The following is a 23,294-nucleotide window of genomic DNA, read 5'->3' as shown; positions in this document are numbered from 1 at the left end:
AGGATTTTGCAGATGGTGAAGTGGTGGTGCACTGTTTTACTGTGCAGAGACACCTGCAAAAAATATCCATGTGTCCCTCACAGTCGGGATCCAAACATCTAAACATCAGAAATTGCTGCACTGCTCTTTCGAGGACGACCCAAGACGACCCAAGAATCTCCCTAAACTAGAAGCCTTTTGCAAGGAAGAACTGGAACTAAAAGACTTGTAAGTAAACACACCAAAGACTTATTTATTCCAGATACCAGATCTCTCACTTCAGGAGGTGGACTAAGATGCGTTTGAGCCACATGCTAAAGCAGTGCAAATGCCTCTGTCTCGTCAAGACGCATTCGGCAACCAAAACCCCTTTCAATACAACCCAAACACCAGTAATAATTGCATCCCAACAAATGCAAATTTGCATATTCCAGTCTCCACATAGCAATCGGATTTCCATCTGACTAACCGGAGACACATTTGACTACCAAGTGTAACTGCATGTGGCTGAAATCTTATCAGGATGCAATTCAGATACTACTCACATGGAATGACCAGGTGTAAACGGGATCTTAGCTGGCTATAAAAGTTACTGAGTACTGATTGTGCAGGGGGCCTGAACCTTTGCGTCTGCAGTTTTTTACTGTCAAAAATAATATATTTATATCTTTATGCTCTTCAGAACAGAAATGCCACTGTAGCAATTACATTTTTTAGTAAAGCTATTTTCAACTCATTACTGCATAATAACATTATTTCCTACGTGTTTTAACTATGGCAACATACAGATGGACCAGAAAACAGACCTGTGTGCTTATGACAGAGCTGTATTTTGTATTCCCTACCCGTCTGTATGTGGAACTGCACAACAGCAGCAAGCGGAACTGAACGGATTTGAGTGTAAATTGTACATTGCATAGAATTACACCTGCAAAGATAGAGGTAATACAGAGCATTATTAATTACAGACTTCTTCTTCTTATTATTATTATTATTATTACTCATTATAATGTTTAGCTTTAGATAAATGTCACTCCATAGTGCGATCCATGTACGATTGAGGGTATGCTTTACAGGCAATATTTCTAAAGGCAGATCTGTGTTCCTAAGGGTCTCGTTACTCCCAGCTGAAGTCTCTGTTACTGTGGCAACAGAAGAGAGATGTTCGGGATCAATTATTACCAGGTAATTTCATTCATGAACATTCTTACATGCTCACAGTCACCATGCAGCATGGTTTAATATTCACAATTGTATTTAGAAAGACAGACAAAGCACTTAGCTGCTTCACCGCACTTTTATCACAGTAAAGACAATTAAACAACACTGAGCAGATCAGAGCTGGCTGAGGGGGGACACATTAAAGCAGTCTAATATGTGTAATAAGGGTAGGCAAAGAAGTAAAATCTATATAAACAAGCTAAACACTGACTACAATTTCAAAAAGAGAACTGTTATTTGCTGCTGCAACCACCTTCTTCAAATCCCACCGAAGGGGATTTTCTATGGGGTTCAAGTCAAGCAACTGTGACGGCCACTCTAGAATCTTCCAAGACTGCTTCTACAATGAAGCCTTGGCAGACTTGGCAGACAGTACATTTGGGATCATTGTCCTGTTGAAAGATCCATTAATGACAAAGCTTCAGCTTCCTCACTGAAGGCATTATGTTTTCTTCTAGGACTTCTGGATTGAAGCCTACTTTTCTTGTGCTTTTGAAGTAGAGGTGTACAGGTGTGGAGACCTTCAGCATTTATTATGAGCCTTACTGTGCAGCCTTACTCTTTTGCAGTCATTTAAGGCTTTTTGACCATCTGCCTTTCCTTAGGAACCTGGTGGTCAGTGATAGCTTCCTTTCTTTCCGCCACGTCCAGGTAGTGTAGCCAGTGTTCCTTTAACTTTGAACTATCGCTAGGAACATTCAGTGCTTTGCTCTCCGTCTGTATCCTTTCCCTTGTTTGTGCAAGTCTATGATCTCTTTTCTGAACTTTATGGACAACTCTCTTAACTTGGCCATATTTCTAACATGCAATCAAGCATCAAGCAATTGCATTGCCACCTGATTTGCAAATGTATGCTCAAATGAGGGATTCTATTCAGGGTGTCTGTCTATGCGTGATGTTTGCAGCAGGTCATTACAGCAAAGTGTTGCTCTACTCATTTCTAAAGACGCAGGTCATGAAGGGGTTGAGTAATTGTCACACTGACTGCACTGGTAAGTTCTGGAGTGTTCATTTGATGAAGCTGTGACTAAGCTGCAGGGTAGGCATATCCAGGCTCCCACCTGCAGTATTTGTCACATCAGTGAATAAGACACATTCCTCATGGTCAATTACTTTGACCATGCTGCTTTGTGAGCAGAAAGACCACCTGGTCACCTTTTGTAAAAGAGTTACTCTCAGGAAATTCTTCATAAGCTGAGCTAAAGCAATTCGATCTACAGTCTGTTTCAGCATTGCTTAGTGGATTGGGTTCTTCGGTAGCAGCTGTACCTTGATGTAGCGCAGAGAATGGGAGTTGTGGTGTGAGGCCAGTCTTTTATTGTTAGCAGCTTTACACACGGCCTGCACTAAGCGCTACAGCAAGCTTGTAAAGATTAGTTTTACTGTGTTTTTTCCCCTCTCCAATTTCATCATTCACAGTTCCTACCCACTAGTTAGGTGCCCCCTATTACACCATGCTGCCAGTGCTGGAGGGGGACCCCTCTTTTTTAAACTGCTGCTAACACATCACTAGACAGCTCAAAATGCATGGGCCTGTTCATTGTTTTGCACAAGCTAACAGATGCATTTGATTTTCGTGGTATTAAGGTTCAGAGGTAGGGTTGCCACCTTTCCAAAATGAAAATAAGGGACGCCCACCACGGCTCCTCTGGGCAAAGACCACCACGGGCCCGACTACAAATATTTTGAATCTAGGAAATGTATACATAAAAAAATTATCATTCATTCGACTTTAAAAAAACTCAACATCCTAAACAATCAAATCAAACCACAATAGTCTACTAAAATAAGCTTTGCCCATTTTACAATTTGCCTTGTAACCATCTCCATGGACGCTGTCCAGCCAAGGATGTGCCTCCTCCTACACATCCAAATAAAGGATGATTCTGTATTTTACGGGATGGGTGGCAACCCTATCCAGAGCACATGGCTGGCACAGCAGGTAGTGAGCATGTGCTGCAGAGCTCCAAGTGCCTTGATCCTCGCTGCACTGTCACTGTTTGTGAGGAAATAGGTGCGTTCCCCCTGTATCCATGTCCATGTGGTTTTATTCTAGCTTCTTTCCACCGCCCAAAAACACGCAGAGCAGGTGCTAAATCAGCCCTGTGTGTGTGTGGTACACTGTGATGCACTGGCCCCCTGTCAAGTGGGGTATTCCCACCTTGCACCCAATTTTGGAAAGTCTCCTGACCCACGACAACTCCGAACAGGAAAATGCAGATAAGGAGATGAATGAACGGACAACAAAACAGTAGTTTACACACAGTTATGGCACAATTTAAGCAATGAATAAGTGTCTTTTTTTTGGTTTTGTGAATAGCTTATTACTGTGTAATATACCATAATGCCTGCACGGTAATAGTGCAAAACAAACCTGAATCATGATGTCCTCTCCTTTGGTCCTTCAAGTCAAACTGTGTCCTAACACAAAGCAGTGGTCATTCTGCACAGACGAATAATGGTAAACACTAACATCACTGTCACACATGGCCTTGAAATCTCATTTGAATGGAACGATATCAATATCAATGGCAATATTAAGATTACCGTGCCAAAGAGCACATTTTTCTTTCTTTCATGTAGTCATTTATATTTCAGCAGCTATTCATTCTTCATCCTGATCCCATATAATACCACGCTGCAGAACCACTGGCAAGAACAGCTGCTTCTTCAGATTTCACTGTACATTGTCTATGAAGATGCTAATCAGTCCTAACCTGAAAGAAGAGAAGTGATTGACTGGTTATTTGTTTATTTATTAAGCTTTGTAAACAAACAGGTTTAAGACACCCCCCCGCCCCCCTGAACACACACAGCTTCCTCACCACATTGTAACTCAGACTCAGAATCTCTCCGGTTCAGTTTAACAAGATACTGGAAACTGACAGGGTGCCCATAGATATTCTAAAAGAGAGCCGAGTAAAAGAGAGTTAATTCTTTTATTTCTCTCTGTAAACTGAGCATCTGAAATGTGTGAATTGCAAGAACGTGGCTACTGTCAAATCCACGTATCACTGTTAACTGCTATAGCAAACTTTTTTTAAGCTGAAACATGGGGATATTTTAACATGACTATTGTTAAATTTCTTATCCGTTTTTTTACGATTCCACACCATATACAGTATGTACACATTACAATTTTAGGTTCAAACAACTAAAGACATTAAATAATAATAATAATAATAATAATAATATGGGTAATCTGACACTCCTCTGAAGACTTTAAACACTCATAATTCAAGACAGATTCTTGACACAACAGAAGTGGACATCTTTCACAACACCTTATACAACAGTAAGGTTAGCTTTAGTGTTGAGACATTTGGCAATAATTTAACTGCATTTAAGCTGCTCCCAACAAATGCTTGAGATCAATGTGCGATAAGGCCTTTCTGAAATCAGACAACAGAGTTCCCCATTTTTTGCTTTTGTTTTCGATAAAAATGATTAAAAACGTCTGATGATCATGATCATCTTACTAAAATGAGCTTCATATGAAATCTTTCAGCCTGCACTTTACACATGAATCATATAAGAGTGCATTTAAAATGACAGTGCGTGCTAATGGATTCAAGTTCAGGTAAACGCAAGTCGCTTTTGAAACGGTACGAACCAACAAAGGTGCAAAATGTTAATCGGGTGAGATGCAAACATGACCGCAGCTCGTCTCTGACACTAGACACTTAAAAGGGTCACATCTACACACAATTGTAATCGCTGCTGTTACAACATGGTCACAAACAGGCAAAATGCATCAGGTAGGCATTCGTTGAAAGTGCTGTCTCATGCAGGAACATGAAAACTTACATCATCAAGCTCTTAGTTAAAATTTGCAAGTTTAAACTGTTAAACTCCATAAAAGTGCTTTCAGCAGTCTGGAACTCAAACCAGAGACAGGTTAGAGAATGATTTGCCCATACAATAAAAACTTAACACCCACAGTCAATACCCAAGCCTTGAGCTTCCTTTCACATACTGCAGACGTAGTTCAATAGCAATATTGAATTCCCATGGTCAATAATAAAACTCCTGCAGTGTACCAGTCACGCAGTGTATTGTTTCACAGAGATTAACCAATCTGTGTTTCGTGATCTTTTTGCGACCATTCTCATGTTGCTTTTTACGGTGCTTCTAAGAATTTCTGTTTCAAGAGTGACAAGATGTTGCTTTCATCAAAGGGTTAAAGTTTCGAGCGGAAGGGAAGGCCATCGTACATGTCGGCTTTCAGCTGAGCCCACTCAGCCAGCTTCTGGATGGTGCTCTTCTCTTGAGAAAGCACACTGGCAGCTTTTCTCAGCTTGGGCTCGTTACGTTCCAGGTAGCGCTGACCCTCGGCCTGTAGGAAGTTCAGTCGCTCGGGTCGGCTTTCGTCCAGCGGGATATCTTCGCTCATATAGGGGTTAAAGCGAAAGTAGGTGTCAGGAGGTAGTAGGGCGTCCAACATCGTATGGACCTCTTTATAAAAAAAAAAAAAAAAAAAAGGGACAGAAAATCAGAGCAGTAGTAGGAAATACTGTGTTCTAAGACAAAGTCTTTTGTACAATGGAGATAAAATATCTTTATGGTATAAATGTGGTGTGTATGCCAAGCAGTGTTACCCCCCCCCCTTTAGTCTATACCAACTGCACCATCTCGTAATTAACAGGGCTGGGCTTCCCAAAAGCATCTTGGCACAAAGACTACTTTTAAAGGGTAAAATGAGGGTCACAATGAATACTCTCTCTACCAGTTAAGGAGACACTAAAGGAATAGTTTAAATGAGCTTGTCTGATCATGGACCCTGGAGGCAGTCCATTATCCAAGCCATATCTAGAGTTTGCTTCTTTAAGTTAAGAGAAATACTAGGCTAACGTTGCTAACCAACACTGGATTTAGACCGTGACCAGTCTCACTAAATCTCACTAAATACCAAAAAACCCTCTCCATTCGTTCAAAACCACATCCATATCCTAATTTGTTTCCTGCAGACAAATCAATATTGTTTACAACATGGTATGATTTTCTCCAATTAGCTAAAAGCAGCCATTTCAACTAAGCAGAACTGCTTGTACCTCAGCACAACATAAGGCATCAATGCACACATTGCTGTCCAGTTTTGAAAGGAGACTTTATATGTTTATATGTTCCGGTTGTAGATTAAATATGAAAATATGGTCCAGCCATTCCACGTCACTCAACTGTTTTTAGCAGCTATGACAGAATTTTCAAGCAAATAAATTTCAATTGAGATTTCGATTTCGATTACAGAAATAGGATTGGTGACGTTCCAAGTCCAGTGTTTGCAAGCAGTGTTAGCCTAGCATCCCTTGTTGTAAACTTAAAAAAAGCACACTTCAGATGGCTGATGAACTACATTTGGGGCAATCGATGAATTGGACTGCATATAAAAAAGGCTTGAATGTGCTTAAAAACAGAGTGAAATACAAAAGCTGCATCACTGTCCATTTACTTCTAGACATTGCTGCACTCTGAATCATGTTTATTAACTGTGATCACAGTAGCATGTAAACAGGTCTGTGTGTACAATACAGCTGAAAGAGAGTTTCCCTCTCAATAGTGAACAAGTGAAACATCAAAGCCAGCCTCATGTATTTTTAACAAAAAACACAAAGCTGATCTTGTCTAATCTGAATAGGAATCCTTGTTAAATCACTTGTTAGGTGACCTTCCGTTTGGAGAGGATTCAAAAAAAAAAAAAAGCTGTCATAATACACCATTAAAAATAACATTTAGAGGTTGCATGACTGTTAATCCAAACCCGTGGACAGATGTGAAAACGGATGCGGGTTGGGCACCTTCTGTCCCACCATTACACACGCTAAGTCCCTTACCCTCAGTGTCCGTGGCACTGCTGATGACGTGGGTAAGCTTGGTCTTCAGGCTGGTGTAAGTGCCGGAACTGCTTTTGCCAGCTGTCTCGTAGCGGCCTGTGCCCAGAGACACCACACACTGCACAGGAGTGTTGGGCCACAAGCACTTGCACTCGTGGATGGCCAGTGCTGTAGGGTTGTTGATCAGGAGGCCGCCATCCTGCCCAGAACAAAATAAAGCATACAGAATTTTAATGTGTCTGAAAACACAACTAATAGACTGTATATTATACTTACAGGATGAGTTACAGGATGTAGGGACCTTAACAACTAAACTTCATCGTAAGAAATTAATAAAAACTGTATGAAGCACTATAAGGTGTTTTCCAACAGAGTGGGAACCAATGTTCATGTGTTTGTTACTTTAAATACATTTAATCCAATTAGTTTGTATGGGATACCTAAATTCCTAAAGTCATCATCTACATGGGCTGCCTCTCCCTAGACTTGACAATGCTTGGTTTGTAGAGGGCCGTCCGACGTTGTGGTGTTGGCCTTTCCCTGAAAAGATTGGTTGCCACTATACTGTGGATATTATGGTATTATTACCAGCAGCACCAACCTCAGGCACAGTTCTTAAGACTAACTCAGACTAGTTTACCAAATCCAAACCGAATCAAACCAAACCATGATTCAGTTTGATCCGGAACGAGCAAACTTTCTTGGTTCTGTTGCCCAGATTGTGGTTTGAGGCACCTTTCACACCTGCAATTGTGGAGAAACGCTGCTCATTTACAATTATATTTAAGGCATTTAGCAGACACTCTTATCCAGAGTGACTTAAAAAAGAATCCTTAGCTTAAAAAATATCCTTAGCTCTATAGCTAGGATCCAAAGATACCTCTAAGCTTAGATACTACTAAAGCTCATCCAGTGCTTCTTCTAAAGTAAAAGCTATTACCAGGGAGTTTATCCCATTTTGCTACAGTAACAGACGCTCTACTCTTTCCTAAGCTTTACTCTAGATGTTGGAGAAGATGTTGAGGATTCAACTGCATTCAGCCACCTAGATTATGACTGAGTGACCGGCATCTCATATGCTTAGAATACTGCCAATTACACTTTCAGAAGATTGGTGTAGCATAGTGGGTATCCGCATTGTCCTCCCCCATTCAAATGCAAGCAAAGCACTCTGAATATCAAATCCAGAAGGCTGAAGGTGATCTGGTAGAGAGCCTTTATCCACATGTGAGGATGGGGGAGTGGGGCTGGGGCTTAGACTGCAAGGAGGGGGTTGGCCAGCCTTGGTACAGATCAAACACCTCTGCGGCGCTCGTTACAGAGATAGCGTGGATGGTCCAACACCACTTGCTCCCAGGGGACACACCAAAAAGAGACATGGGCGATAAATAAATAATAAATTTGTGTGCATTTGCATTTGTGTGACAGAGCAAAGGAAAAGCTCTGGGCCTCATCTCTTTCACCTAGTAGAATTTGCTATATGATGATCGTTACAAACGCTCTTATGAAAAAGGCACCCCTTGTCAAATTACATGTATTGTTGATTTTTTACAGCACATCTATACTTAAGACTTTAATACAATTAAGACTTTTTGGTGAAGGTGATGGTTCTACATACAACCATGATGCATAAAGGGTCGGCATTTGGCTCTAATGGCTCTAACGTAACTCATGTCAAATCAAATCAAATTTTATTTGTCACATACATAGTAATACACAGTATAACTTGCAGTGAGGCGTCAACAGTCCAGGCGTTGAGGTGGAGGTGGTGTAAGGTTTGAGGAATGTTTTCTGGGCACACTTTGGGCCTGTTAATATCAATCGATCACCACTTTAATGCCAGAGTCTATAGGAGTACTGTTTTTGGAGTTGTTTGGAGAGCCAAAGGAGGCCCTACCCAGCACTTGTAAAGTGGTCCTAATAAAGTGCTCAGTGAATGTACATAAATGTGGGTTGGGCTTTGTTTAACTTGTCCTCTTGGGGTCGCCTGGAATCAGTCCAACATGATTCATCAGCTGAGCTATTACTGAACTGAGCATAAAACAAAGCCTGAGACAACAAACTCATGTTAGTGAGTCAGACACACAAGCGCCTATAACCAAATCTGGCAGTCAACACATGGAAGACCAATGTGTATGTAACTTCTGTAGAGACTAGTCCTTAAAATGTAACTGTCATGAAAATGTCGCTATCTCCTTCAAAACAGCCACAAAAAAAGAGGAGAACGTAGGAAAATTGCAATCAATACTGTACAACAAGAGAAGGCCAGCAAAGGCAGCTGTTTTGCATGCAGAGGAATTCTACTGAAAGACGGAGTTAGGAGCAGAAGATGATGGATGGAAAAGAGAAGCTGAAGGACAGTCCCAGTCAGAATCAGCAAATATGAGCAGAGGTCTCTCCTACAAGGCAGGAACTTGTTGGTCCCTTTTACACCGTTTACAAAAGTTTAGATCATTCTTCAGTTCATAACTTTATAAAAAATAAAATAGCTGTATTTGTGGCCTGTGCAAATGCTTAGACACCCCACACAGTCAGTACTTCGTAACACCCGCTTTGGCAGGGATCACAAACAATGTTTGCAGCCAGTTAGTGAGTCTGTCTGTTCTTGTTTTAGCTATTTTCTCCCACTCTCTCTTTTGCACGTCTTGCTGAGAGTCCTGTGATATTCTTAGACCGTCTTGTCGCACAGAATGGCCTTAAGTTCTACCCACAGATTCAACACCACCACCCAGATCAGGGGATTGTGAGCACTTTTCCAAAAACTCTAGCTTGTGTTTCTTGAAGCAGTTCATGTATGATTTTGAAGCATGTTTGGGATCAATGTCCTGTTTTAAGTCAAGAGGCTTTATCTGTTATTTCCACTGTAAACTGTAAAGTACACAGTGGAGTGAAATGACTTTCCTCCAGGATCACGGTGCAACACAACACTACACAAGACCGCATAAGTGCCATGTGCAAACATTTGTGCAACTAAACGTGCAAAGAAGAAACAACCATCCTCCCTTTAGCTTGGTTCTGGACTGACTCATCCAAGTCACATTTGAGTTCCACAATTTGATGATTTTTAGTGGAATCTTATAAAAGTGGAATATCTTATCAAATCTTTTCTCCAAATACAGAGCGATTTCCATTTTCACTCCATCAGTCCACGGCACTTATTTCTAAATGCTACAAAGGCTGTGTTTACTTCCTTTACTAAAAATAACAAAATGTGTACTTTTGCCAAGTGTCATTTACATATAACCGTATTTATTTAAAATGCACTTGGGCTATCGTGATTTTGACGTGCCCTTATCTTTAGTGGATATTTTATCCAGTGTAAAGAAAGCCTCTGCGTTTTTTTTGTAGTAAGTGTTTTCATTTTGTACATTATGAGTGCTCAAGTTAACCTTTGGGCAACACTGCCTCTTGGTCATAAGGCCAAAACGAAATGTAACCATGTTTGCTGGGTTTGCTGCATGTATAAATAAGTGAGCACACCTGTCAGTTGTAGAAGAGTGCAAAACGATCGTCATGGGCAAAGGACACGATTTGACTGATGTCCAAAAGGGGCATGATAGTCTTGTACTGGGTACAGGATGGTAGCATCTCAGAAACCCTTTTTTATGTTGGATGTTCCAACGTAGTGAAGAATGAACACATTGAGTACCTTCTATAAGCACAACAGGTTTAACAGTAAATGACATGCCACAGTTAACATCTAGAATGAACACATTTTGTCTCATATATAATATAGAACATTTTGTTATATATTAATATATCTCCTTTCTACATTTTAATGATAATTCTGATCAAAACATGCCTTACATCTGCTATCCATAAATTATTCACCCAGTTTTTTCTTAGAAGGGATATGAAGAGAAACCTGCAAAAGCCTGGCACTTTAATATTTGTGCCCAAAATAAACTCAGTATGAGGCATAGCCTGATCAACACAGAAAATGTATGCTTCTCCTGTGTGAAACTGTGGGTGGACACACACATTACACCCAAGGCTCAAAAATTCCAGTTTTCTTTGCATTATCTCTTTCACTCTATGTCGCTTTCCCTTTCATTACCAACATTCAGAACATCCCCACTTCCTTCTTTATGTGGCCTACTTTTTTTTTTAATTCTGAAGACTTGTATAAATATTGCACTGATATGGGCATTATGGGACAATCTAAGCTAATATCTAATGTTTTTTATTTACATATCCACCAGTGGTGATACCAGTGCAGATACATTACACTTACAAAATGCAGAGCCTGGGACTATATCTACTATTCTAAAGAGTCACAAATGCATTACATGCATGGTTTCAGAGTAGTAGAGTCACCTAAACCCCTTCTGGGATTCAAATTTAAAAACATCATCAAATATCACTTAGATATCAGCCTAAGTCAATGGGTCAAATCTAAAAATCAAATTTTTAAGCAATTATCTTCAGATACTGATATGATTCTTTACTAAACTTGAGAAGGTAACACACTTCACTCTTATATGTTTTTTACTCAGACAATGTCTCTTTACACTATGTGGAGCTCACATCTAATTTTTAAAAAAGCTTTAAAAGACTGCTTATGTTAAAGGTTCTTCAGGGAACCAAATTAAGGGTCAACCGATTATCGACTGGGCTGATTATCAGAGCTAATATTTAGCATGTTTCATGTATTGGCATTTTAACTAGTCTAAAAAGTCTACTTTCAGTGTAGTTATGTAAAATGTATCCAATCAAGTTTCCAATCCAAAACTTCCAAACTGATACGGTCTGAAAAGACCCTTTTTGGCAGCGTTACAATCAAAAAGGTGCACTTCATCACCTAAAGAGTAGTCAAACTGCACTGTGGACTCAACCCTTTCACCACTAGTCCAGCAGCTTAATCTAAGACCAAGTCTAAGACTACGTGCTTGGGACCCGGCTCTTCCACACAGTTAGTTTTGGCTTGGAGTGTGAGATTAGCTTCAGAGAGCAAACACTCGCTGATCAAAGGAAACAAAGGAACAGGGCCGGCTGCTCATTGTGCGCAGCCCTTGAGGACGCTATGCAGAACAGATTGCTGGCTTGGTATGAAGAGTATGCACTGAAGCTTCAGAGCTGCTTCTGAAGACAGAGTCAGGGAGCACTCTTCTTAATGGAGCGTGGAATTAAACATGGCTCCGAGAGCCACCGGGAGCTTGGCTGTCAACAGGTTTTGGAGCCAAGAGCTTGCAGCGCATTTACATTTTAATCCCCCACTATTCATCCGGCTATAGCGAAACCATACTAAGCACACTGTTAAATAGGCCACTAGAGTGAGAGATGCCTGTTAACCCCAATAATGTGTGGTCAAGTTACCCTCAAGCTGAAAAACTATATCAACAAAAAGAAAAAGGAGAGGGGGGGCTAGCTGTTAGAGAGCTGAGAGACTGTTGGGGTAATGCAACTGCGCCACATGTTCTACTGGATTACAAGTGAAGCTGTCATGATAGACACCACAGCTACAAATTCCCTGAAAAAAGCACAAATACCACAGATTAGATAACAGTCTTTTTACGCCTACAAAATAAAGAGATTTAGCCTGACGTTCCAAAAACCATTTCCTCTAATTTACTGAGCTGGATTCTCTGAAAACAGAGCGCCTGTCTTGCCACCGAAACCATTTAACATCCTTTCAGCTCAAAAGGAACCCATCTCCTAAAGTGAAAGAAGCTCTGGAACAGTGACAATTCCCTCATCCCTCTGCAGCAATGACACCAGTTATGCGACCATCACTTCCATAGATCAATAGCAGCGAGCGCTTCATTGAATTCAGCTCTCGTGTGTGTGGTGCGCTTCTGAATTGGCGCATTCATTCAGCACTGTGGCCGGCTGTTTGCCTGCCCTTTCCAGACAACGAGCACATTGAGGCGGTGTGGATGTGAACTCTGTGGGTGACGGTACAGCTGGACAGCGTGGCGCTCTCCTCATGCCACTACACACAGGCTGACGGCTTTACTGAAGGACTTTGCTCTCATCGTGAGAGCTAAAGCAAAGCCAAGGGCATATCGTACAACTTCTTCCCACTCTGTGAGTGTCCAGTTGTAGCTGAACTTGGCAGCGTGCTGCAATTGGCAGCCAATGCTTTCTGCATGGAGTATTATTATTCTCTCATATATACATATACACATACACACACATACATATTATATCTATATATATATATATTCATTTATACACAAACATATCAAAATGCTACATATGTTTTAACTATATTTAAAGCAACATTATGTAGCATTTTCCCCCAAAACTTCTAAATCACTGTGATGCTCCTCTGCCTTTTAAGGGGAGAATAGCGTTCCTCCAGGCTCAGCATGCTGTTTACTGCATTATGCAACTGGTGAAGTGTGCAGGACAACACTTGCAAAAACTGTATGCACATATGTGTGTAAAATCCTGTAATATTACTCTACCACATCAGTTCATGTGATTTTTCCATAAACTTCCAGTGCATCTCAGCTCGTCAACAAAGGCAGTGAAGAGAGTGTCCTAGGAGCGGCTCAAGTATGAACTGCACTTGGACTCTAGCAGGAGCCCAGAAGCAAGAAATACCACTTAATAGCACTGTGTGCAGGGAAGGAATTATTAACCTCTTAGGCGAAGTGAATTTTACCATGTCCAATTACTAAGTAAATATTAAGTATTAAGTAATTACGCAACAATAAACCAAAAACAATGCAAACGGGTTGAGCTCTTCCTATTATAGGAGACAAGAGTAAGGAATACAAGTCCATTTTGACAGGTGTGGACACTCCACCCATTCTCAGGCTCGAACAACACCCGAGGACCATGGTCCGCACCGAACAATGAAATTCAAGTCAGAGCAACTCGTTTTAATGTGCAGTTCAGCCTGTTTGACATCTGATTATGTACCTGGTTATATACTCCAAATTAAACCAATCGATCATAAAAAAGTAGAGATCACACAAGGTCTATTTTTATTACTCTGATTATGAACCGTAGATGTTAATCGTCTCGTTGACAACGTCTTTAGGGCTACATATTTTTTTGCTGAATACAGTCTTATGTAAAAGTTTGGGCTCCACTGGTCATAAACAAATCTTCTACAGGAAACACATTTAAATGTCATTAGTGCTGTACATTCGCTCTGAAGTGAACATGGCTTTGAAATGCATTAAAAAATGAAGTGGAAATTGCTATTTTCTGAATTGAACACATTGGAAACCATGAAAAACATACTGTGCCATTACTTTTGCACATGCCACATTTTTATATATATATATATATATATATATATATATATATATATATATATATATATTAAGCAAATAAACAGTAATGATGCTTTTAAATGTGAAGAGCATGTGAATTGGCTTACATTTTGAAAACCAACAAAATGTGTCAAAATACATAGAATCTGACCTGACCTGAATTTGATCACAGGCAAGAGCTTAGTTAGGCACACAGTTTGTACTCACAGTCTGCTAGCAATGGAAACAGATGGTGCATTTTAAAAACTCTAGGAGCACATGGTTGACGTGCGTTCAAAACAACTACAGAGGCCCACAGCGCCCATGGAGGAAATCTGCGACTAGGTTCAGATGCTGACTCTGCTATGGGTTACTATGAGGTACTCTGGTGTACAGAAGAAAAAAAATTCATGAAATCCCTTATTGGTTTTATTAGAAAAATGAACGGAAAGCTAAACCACACTGAACATCATTCTCAATTCTAGAAAACACACTGAAGCGGACCTGCCATTTGTGTTCCCAAGAAGGAGACAAGCGCAATAGCAATTGGCTTTAATCAATGATTAGCACTTTTTAAAGCGCCAAATGTGAATGTGAATTTCCCCACTGTAGGACTAATATAGGATTATCTTATCTTAAAACTGAGGTAATTGCCTGGAAAACATAGGTAACTGCTTTAACGTGTTGCTGACCATGCCAGTGAGTAGAGTGTCATGCAAAAATAACCTTTTTTGCTTGTGTTGACTGAAAACCTACATGAGAAACACCATGAGTCAGATAAGAGTCACTGTCAGAAACTGCTACACTGAATATTGAACGGGCCATTCACATGGACTTGGAAAAAAACAGTCATGAGTAGGACATCAGTCATTGGGCTGGATTAAGTGAGCTAAGAGAGGAGCAGCTGTGTGTGTGAGTGTGAGTGAGAGAGAGAGAGAGAGAGAGAGAGAGAGAGAGAGAGGTAAACCATATTTCAGCATAAATAAAATCTGAATTACTAATTAACTTATTTCTACCCTTTGAGCTCAACAGCAACGATGCTGTGTTTACAACGCAAAATAAAACTGCTAATACTACAACTTAGTAAGATGATTAATTTGTGGTTGGTTGACAGTACTAATAAATTGTATTTATATATAACTTCTAACCACTGCAACAATCAGTAAACAATGACCAATTTACTATAGTACTGACAGATTTACCTGATGTAAGTCACTCCCAAGCACGTATTCCTGGAAGTATCCTGGAGCTGCAGATGATGCTCGAAGAGCCTGCCACATCTTGTGCTGGCAGCTACCCAGGTAGTGGGAGCGCACCCCTGGAAGGAAGTTGTAGTTCCTGAAGACATAAGCCTTCAGTGGCAGCCCTCTATTCACTACAGTGCTCACTGCTGCCACCTGGAGGATGGACAGAGGCAATTTCAGTGCTCATGAGCAGAAGGCATGAGTGGGAAAGAAAAAGAACGGTCACTTTGAGGTCTGTCTGAAACTCACCTTTGGACAGTGTGGATCTTTGACAGTGTCAATCATTAGACTGGGTCCCATTCTCTGCCTGTCAAATTTAGAACAATACAACAGTATTTTAACACATTTAATAAACACATCACAATGCAAGAACACACATGTTGCCTGGTACATGACATTAAAAAAAAGTCATACTATTTTATTAAGACAATAAAAATAAAGAGCAAAGTGTCTCACTTAAGGATCTCCTCCCAAATCTGGCTGTCATAGAAAGCGTGACTCCAGCCCATCTTCACTGTGCCCACAATGACATTCTGTTTAAAGACATCAGAGCCCAGCTTCCTATAGAGTGCCTCACACTCCGGCAGAGGGATCTGGAATACTCCCAACATGAAGGCCAGTATAGCACCTGCACAACAGTGACATTGCTTCATCATTATCTAGAAAACACCCCAACATGAGCCTTTCACTAACAAACTGGCATCCAAGATGAAAGATTATACAGTATATTAGTAATGTGTATATTAAGTACAGTAGGTCAAAGTAAAAAAGTGCTAACAGAGACAGGTGTGCCTTGCAGAAGGCCAGAGGTCTTCAAATCTGGACCCTGAATCCAGTTTCCAGTCCTGGACTTTGTATTCCTTGGTAGGTGTGACACTACATGACCAATCAATTACATTGACTGTTAACATCCAGCAAGAACAAAATCCAGGACTTAAACCTGTTTTCAAGGTCCAGATTCTGCCTCAGCATCTAGGCAGTCAACTTCTAAAGAGCAAACTACATGAGGCCCTAAGCTAGATCAGGTGAACCTGACCAGCATTATCTTAGTATCAGTTTACTTAATCTGGCATTTTAATAAAATCCAAAAATTTAAAATAAAACAAATCATATCATCTTATTTAGGTGAACGGGTAGTGTGTAAAATAAAACGCACCTAAAAGACAAGTATTTTAAAAATTAAATTAAAGCAACATTATGTAGCAATTTTCCCTTAAAATAACAGAATTACTGCACTACTGATCCTGTAATATTACTTTACTTTGTCAGTAAAGTGTCAATTGTTTCACTTCATCAAATGCACATTTAAAACAATCCATAAGTGGGGGTTCAAAGCACGATTTGTATTTGATAGTAATGTAAAAGTGAATTACACAACTGTAAATGTAAAAAAAACACTATGCTTCTTTAACCCCTGTGGCTGGGCAGCGGGTCGTTAAGTGTTATTACAACCCTCTATTAACAGAGAATAGCCCTATTCTTACATTTAAAGTGTAGTGAAATGTAAGAACAGATGTTTAAATTAACATGATGCAGTCCATCAGCCAAGACATGTTTGACATATGTATTTCACTTCTTTAGTTTACAACTGGACATGCCAGGCTAACATTGTTAATGAACACTGGACATGGATGATCACTAATTTCAGCTCTGTAAATACACTCTCAAAATATTAACTTATTTGCTTTAAAAAAAAAAAAACTGATAAACTACAAAATTACAAAGAAAGATTACATTCAGTTAAACGGCATAGATGGACCTTATTTAAACATTTAAGACGTCCATCTTTCGGCTCTGTGGCAAAATGTTTTTTTTTTTTTTTTTTTTTTAGACTAAAGTCAAATCATGTTATAAACCACATCAATTTGTCTGTGTGAAACAAATGAAGATATGAATGTGTTTTTAGCAGGTTAAGAGATATTATGGAGTGTGTTTTATACTGAGATTAGACTGGGGACAGCCTTAAGTCCAGTAATGTCAGCAACTGCGGTTGTAAATGAAGAAGCAAACCTCAGACAGCAAACATCTTGACGTCTTGGCTGATTAATCGCGCCCCCCCCTTTTTCTTGAATCAGCAGCATTGGGTGGTTTTACATCCAGTGACAACCAATCAACATATCCATCAAGAAAAGCAAAATGATGAGAATGAGAAGGTGACTACCTATTCCTCCTATAGCTGACCCCTGCCCTAAGCATATTCATATATAGTATCTTAGAGCAGGGACATCAGCATACTTTGCTGAACTGAGGTTCTTGGTTTCTCACCCCTGCTTTAAGGCTTAATCTAGCGCCACACAATAGCTTGCTTTAGCTGAAGTTGGTATGCAAATTTAATATGCAAATGCTTGGCTTTTGGCAAACAGTCCTCCTGGTTGGAAAACACGACAACTTATTTTGTTACACTGAACCAATATCAGACAACACAGTGACCATATTATACTTCTATAATCGTTATGTTCAGCAGCTGATTTTCAAGCTCATGAGACGACAACATTTTAAATGCCACATTTAAAGGCCAAGAACAGGATTAAAAACCACACTGTGAGGTTATTTGGCTGAACTCATGGCATTTTTGCTTCTTTCTTTGAGTCACTAAATATTGGTCTTTGTAATCAGATCTCAGCATATCGTCACTGTCAGATAAAAACCTTGTATTTCCATTTATGCTGTTTTTCACTTTATTACATAATCTGCCAGTTATTCTGTACATTGGGTTAGATTAATATTTCATGCAGAATTGACCAATCGAGATGCTCCAAAATGAGTTCGAATTCAATCTTTTTACATTGACTTCCATTAAAAGATGAGAAGGTTTTCTCGTATGAAGTCGCCGTTTTGGAGATGCAAGGGTTTTGTGTGACAGCAACTATATATATATATATATATATATATATATATATATATATATATATATATATATATATATATAAATAAATATAATTTATTTATTTTTTCCTTAAGCATCTTAAATTAAACATTTTCCCCCACTGTTTAAATGTGAATTAATTTTGGTTAGTTCTGGAAGGTAGGACTGTTAGACTTTCAAACGTAGTATGAACTGAACAGTTTAGGCCACCCATACAATCAAACAGTCCAGGAAGCTGGATTCACAAAAGTGTCTTTAGAAAGAAATTCTTCTAAGATGTGCCGTTTTTTCTTAAATTCCTACTTACAAAAAGTTTAAAAAGCCTTTAAAAATGTCTAAACTTTTCTGTTCAACAATTTGTAAACAATAAGATATTATTATTGTTTATAGATGTTTATAAATATTTCTTAACCTTATCATCACCTTACACTTAATAATAGACTGTATATGTTACTGTATAAGAGTTCAGAAGGTAATCCTCTAAAGTGGTCAGTTTAATAAGTGAATTACTAGAAATAATGTCTAATTTAACTGAATAAAACAGAAGAATGCTCTTAAAGTACTGCGTCTACATGAATAAATTTCACCTCTAGCTCTTGTTTACTGAAAATGTTCGAACATTCTTTGTTTGTTTGGGAGTATGCAGAATCTTCTCATTAACATACGTCTTCAAAAGCAAATTAGTCACAATATTATATAGACAAGCTAAAGAGAATATGGTGCTTTAGGGTAGAATACCTATAGCTCTGTACCTGTGCTGACTCCACAGATGTAATCAAACAACTGGTAGATGGGCTTCCCAGTGAGGTTCTCCAGCCTATGCAAGGTCTGCAGTGCAACCAGACCCCTAAGAAAAAAAGAAGAGCACAGAGCCTCTTAAGACGACTAACATGATACCTCTCTCTTCTAAAGTCATCATTTCACCTCACACATGAAAGTTTTTTTTAAAGATCTTTGTTCAACAACATCTTACTAAATCTATAACCTATACCTAGTCCCTCCTCCATCGATAGAGAGGACACGAATGCCTCTGCCTTTGACTGGGTCAGTGTAGCCCACCAGGGCTAGGGCCTGCCTCACTGCTGCCTGTAGTCTGGAGTCCCGCGCCTGACGCAACCGGAGTAGACATGGAATAACTTTCTCCTGCAGAGAAAAAGAGAGAGAAAGAAGCAATGAGTTAAACTCACTGTGAACCAGTCAGATATCTGTATAATCACATTCACACTCACACACACACACACTTACTATTATTTTGACACAATTATTTGGACAGAATTTGATTTGAATAACTGTGTATGTCTGTGATTTAAGTCATATCCAAATCCATTGTGTCAGCAACAGAGAGGTTCTCCTGCCGGCATGTGAGTATATGTAAAGACAGCTGACTTATTTAAAAATAGAACACCCCTATTGCTTAAGCATACAATCATACTGATTATGCGTGTCTTATTTGTGTGTGTAAATTGACACGGAGTCATTAGAATTAGAAAGAAAGAAAAAGAGAGAGTTTAAGAAATTGCATTACACATATGAACATTCCTCTGACACCATCAGCCTTTAGGTGTCAGGTCACTCAAGTCATCCCAGGTTAAGAAACTTCCAATAAGATCTTGGCAATTGATTACGTCTCAATCAGGTTATTTTGCCCCCGATCCAAGTCTATTTTATTTGCCTTTTGAGAACGTCCTAATTGTTGCTCCAATAATGGCACCTTGAGGCCACTAATACTCAGAACTGTATTGGGGTGAAAACGGCCGACAGCCGGTCCATTAAAATAAGTCTGGATCAGCCTTATTATTTTTTCATGGGACAGCTTATCCTGTCCAAATAGTGTTTTGTAAAAAATGGACACACACAGTCCTGCTTACAGTTACAGCCACCCCTCTGGTCTCAGGGAACTCCAGGAGGTGGAAGCTGAGCTCCTCCACTCTGCTGATGGTGATCTTCACATCGGTCACCCTCTTTATGGCCTGCACCAGCGCTCTGGTCCTGTTATCCACACTCACACGTGCTATGATCTAAACACCAATTAGACAACATGACATGACTTGTTACCATCTGTCTAATTATCATAATTTCATTGATTATGATCATTTAATTTGCTGTACAGTTGTAATACCTTCTCTCTCTGAGACAACAGTCGTTGGGCCTTTTCCTCTGCCTGTTGCCGCTCTTTGGCTTCTGCGTCCTCTGTGTCCTGAGAAACCGCCTGAGCCGCCTCAGGAGCCTTTTCTTTTTCTGCAGCTGGACTCTTGGAATCAGCCCTGAATTTGGGAACCAGAGGCGCGATGTAACTTCCCACAAAAGCCTGCATGCTGGGTCTTTTGTAAGAGAGGTACTGGCTGATACCCTTCCTCTGTGGAGTAGGAGAGGGTGGTGTAACATTCTCCACCTCTGAAAGGGCAGGGTGCTCTGGAGTTTTTGAGTTTGGTCCAGTGTGATCAATGGCAGGTGGAGTGGTGGGTGGCTCCAAGTCGACTTTCTGACCTACAGGCACTAACACAGGAATGTGCTCTTTGGTCCCACTGAAGTGAACAGTGCTTGATGGTGCTCGAATGGCATCTCGAGCACCATCACGTCTCTGTTGTGACTTCTCCTCCTCCTCCTCCTCCTGAAGGTCGCTTCCAAAGTACGTGTTGACGTGTTCTGCCAAGTGGCTGTAGGTTTCGTCCATGTTTGTGGAGAAGGCAGAGGGTTGGAAACGCTGCAGGGTCTGTTTGGCTACTGCTGCGGAAGTACCTCCCAGAGGGGTAGCCAGGCTAACTTGAGGGGGTTCTTTGCTGACTTCATTGCTTTTCACCTCCTCTTTTTTGGCCCGCAGTTGCTGAGGCACTGCCACGGTCACGACCGCAGCAGGCTCTGACTCTGAACACTCCATTTTGACCTCTATAGCTTTGTCCACAGGAGCAGCATTGGGCCTGAGGCGCGTTATCTTGGACAGCAGCTCTGTGTTCACTGTCCCGCTAACAGCTTTGGTGACAGTGTCCAGTGTGCTCCTGATTCGCGACATGCGGTGAGGTCACTCGAGAGGCTGTTTTGTTCAAGTGAAATCTTTAGCTACTCAGTACCTGGCCTTCAAAGGCCGTCATCTCACTCATATTTCCATTATTAATATGATTGGACATGGCTTGTTGTCATCTGCTGAACAAACCGCTCCATCCTAATGCATCCCACAGCAATTTGCATCTTATATGATACCTGAAAAGAATGAAAGAAATCAAGGTCAAGCTTTAATACTAGTCAGAGCAAAGTTTTCACTTAGTGGCAGAGCCTGGCACTGCTAACACTTTTAAAGTTACAGCATCACACAACAACAGATGTAGATGCCAAGAAAAGTCGAAAAGAAGAGCCCGCAACAAGGACAGTAACTAAGAGTACCTCATAGACATTCACTGCAAACAAGACACTAAACACTTTAATAGGGCCAACAGGTCAAGCATATTGACAAACATAATGTGCCTAAAATAATAACACAAAAAAAATGATCTTGCAGGTCTTTATTGAATACACTCATTCAACATTCAAAGTAGTAGAAGAAAAAGTAAGTGAACACTTGAGTTAATGATCTCAAAAAGATAATTTAAGTCAGCACACCTGTTAGCACACCCGGAGTTGTCTTAAGAAAATGAGTTTGGAGGTGTGGACTAAAGCTACTTTGACTAATGGAAATGGTTGCAAAGTGATTTCAAAGATTTTTAGAAATTTACCTAAACTCTACAATGAGGCAATCAATCTACAAATGGAGACAATTTGGGACTATGGCTACTCTGCCAAGAAGTGGGCGCTCAGTCAAAATGACCCCAAAGGCACAACGGAGACTCATCAATGAGGTAAAGAAACAACCCCGAGTGACATCCAACGATCTGAAGGGTCACTGGTCCAGGCTAACATCTGTATTCATCTGCAAAACCTTGGAGAAGCAGAGTGTCTATGGCAGAGAGCACATTAAAACTCCACATCAGTACTGGCAAAATGTTTTGTGGGCAGATGAAACTAAGATCGAACTACTTGGAAAGAACACGCAGTGCTACATCTGGCGTAATAATGGACAACTGCACATCACCATGAAAATATCCCCAACCGTAAAGTCAATACTTGAGGAAACATCATGATTTGGACCTGCTTTTCTGCATCAGGGCCTGACGAGCTTATAATTATTGAGGGGTAGATGGATTCCTAAGTGTTAAATGAGTGTGTTCAATAAAGACCTGTAAGATTATATTTGTGTTATTATTTTAATATTACATTATATTTGTTAATATGCTTGACTTGGATGAGGACCAGATCACAATTTATAACAAATCAATGCAGAAAAACAGACAATTTCAAAGGGTTCACATACTAATTATTGCCACTGTATTAATGTGTGTGTGTGTGTGGTTGTGTGTTTATATTTCTGAAGGTTTGGACTTCTGCAATTATGGAGTCAGCAAAGCTTTGGCGACTCTGAATCCTGCTCTATAACTTTGGGACTTTTCAATACCACCACCCACAGCTGATCTTGGAATATTAAGAAGTGAAAAAATGTAACTCGTTGCAATGGTGGTATTACAGTAGCCTGCTGAAATTCAGTGAGTCCTTTTTTTTCTTAAATGTTTGTAAAGGCAGACAAATGTTTGAATGTTTGCTTGTTTATATACACCTGTGGCAATGGGACTGAATGAAACACCTGAATTGAATCATTAGAAGTAGTGCCCCAATGCATTTGTCAATTCAGTGTATATATAGTTATACCCATTTCTATATTTTTACCTTTTTTTTTTTTTTTTGCTTTTGATCCTTATATTTTATACATCCCATCTGTTTTACCTTGTTTAATGTGATCAGGCAGTCATCAGCGCATTTCACTACTGGTTGTCCTACTTATACCATGTATTTGACAAATTCTGATTTGATCCGGATGCCAATTGGAAGTCAATGCTCTAATTATTTGTTCTTTATTTTT

The 23,294-nt window shown here is 40.0% G+C and overlaps 1 protein-coding gene and 1 long non-coding RNA gene across 3 annotated transcripts in view; one reads left to right on the top strand and one right to left on the bottom strand.

The window, feature by feature from the left end:
- LOC140549201 (uncharacterized) overlaps window positions 1-23,245 on the top strand; it is a 48,397-nt gene extending 25,152 nt beyond the window's left edge. For both annotated transcript variants that reach the window (XR_011978965.1, XR_011978964.1), the window contains exons 6-7: window positions 84-1,164; window positions 22,752-23,245. This is a non-coding gene — a long non-coding RNA (uncharacterized lncRNA). The remainder of the gene's footprint in view (window positions 1-83; window positions 1,165-22,751) is intronic.
- The window catches only part of pnpla8 (patatin-like phospholipase domain containing 8), a 20,861-nt gene continuing 1,529 nt past the window's right edge, over window positions 3,963-23,294 (bottom strand). Inside the window, exons 2-10 of the mRNA XM_072672600.1 lie at window positions 20,469-21,547; window positions 20,218-20,367; window positions 19,341-19,492; window positions 19,102-19,196; window positions 15,940-16,111; window positions 15,733-15,790; window positions 15,442-15,636; window positions 7,032-7,230; window positions 3,963-5,655 (exon numbers count right to left, since the gene is read on the bottom strand). Of these exons, the coding sequence (XP_072528701.1) occupies window positions 5,381-5,655; window positions 7,032-7,230; window positions 15,442-15,636; window positions 15,733-15,790; window positions 15,940-16,111; window positions 19,102-19,196; window positions 19,341-19,492; window positions 20,218-20,367; window positions 20,469-21,359 (2,187 nt within the window). The 5' untranslated portion in view covers window positions 21,360-21,547 and the 3' untranslated portion in view covers window positions 3,963-5,380. The remainder of the gene's footprint in view (window positions 5,656-7,031; window positions 7,231-15,441; window positions 15,637-15,732; window positions 15,791-15,939; window positions 16,112-19,101; window positions 19,197-19,340; window positions 19,493-20,217; window positions 20,368-20,468; window positions 21,548-23,294) is intronic.

The sequence above is a fragment of the Salminus brasiliensis genome, chromosome 2 (genome assembly GCF_030463535.1).
Source record: "Salminus brasiliensis chromosome 2, fSalBra1.hap2, whole genome shotgun sequence".
NCBI lineage: Eukaryota > Metazoa > Chordata > Actinopteri > Characiformes > Bryconidae > Salminus > Salminus brasiliensis.
The sequence above is the reverse complement of the archived record's forward strand: the minus strand, read 5'-3'. Positions and strand labels throughout refer to the sequence as shown.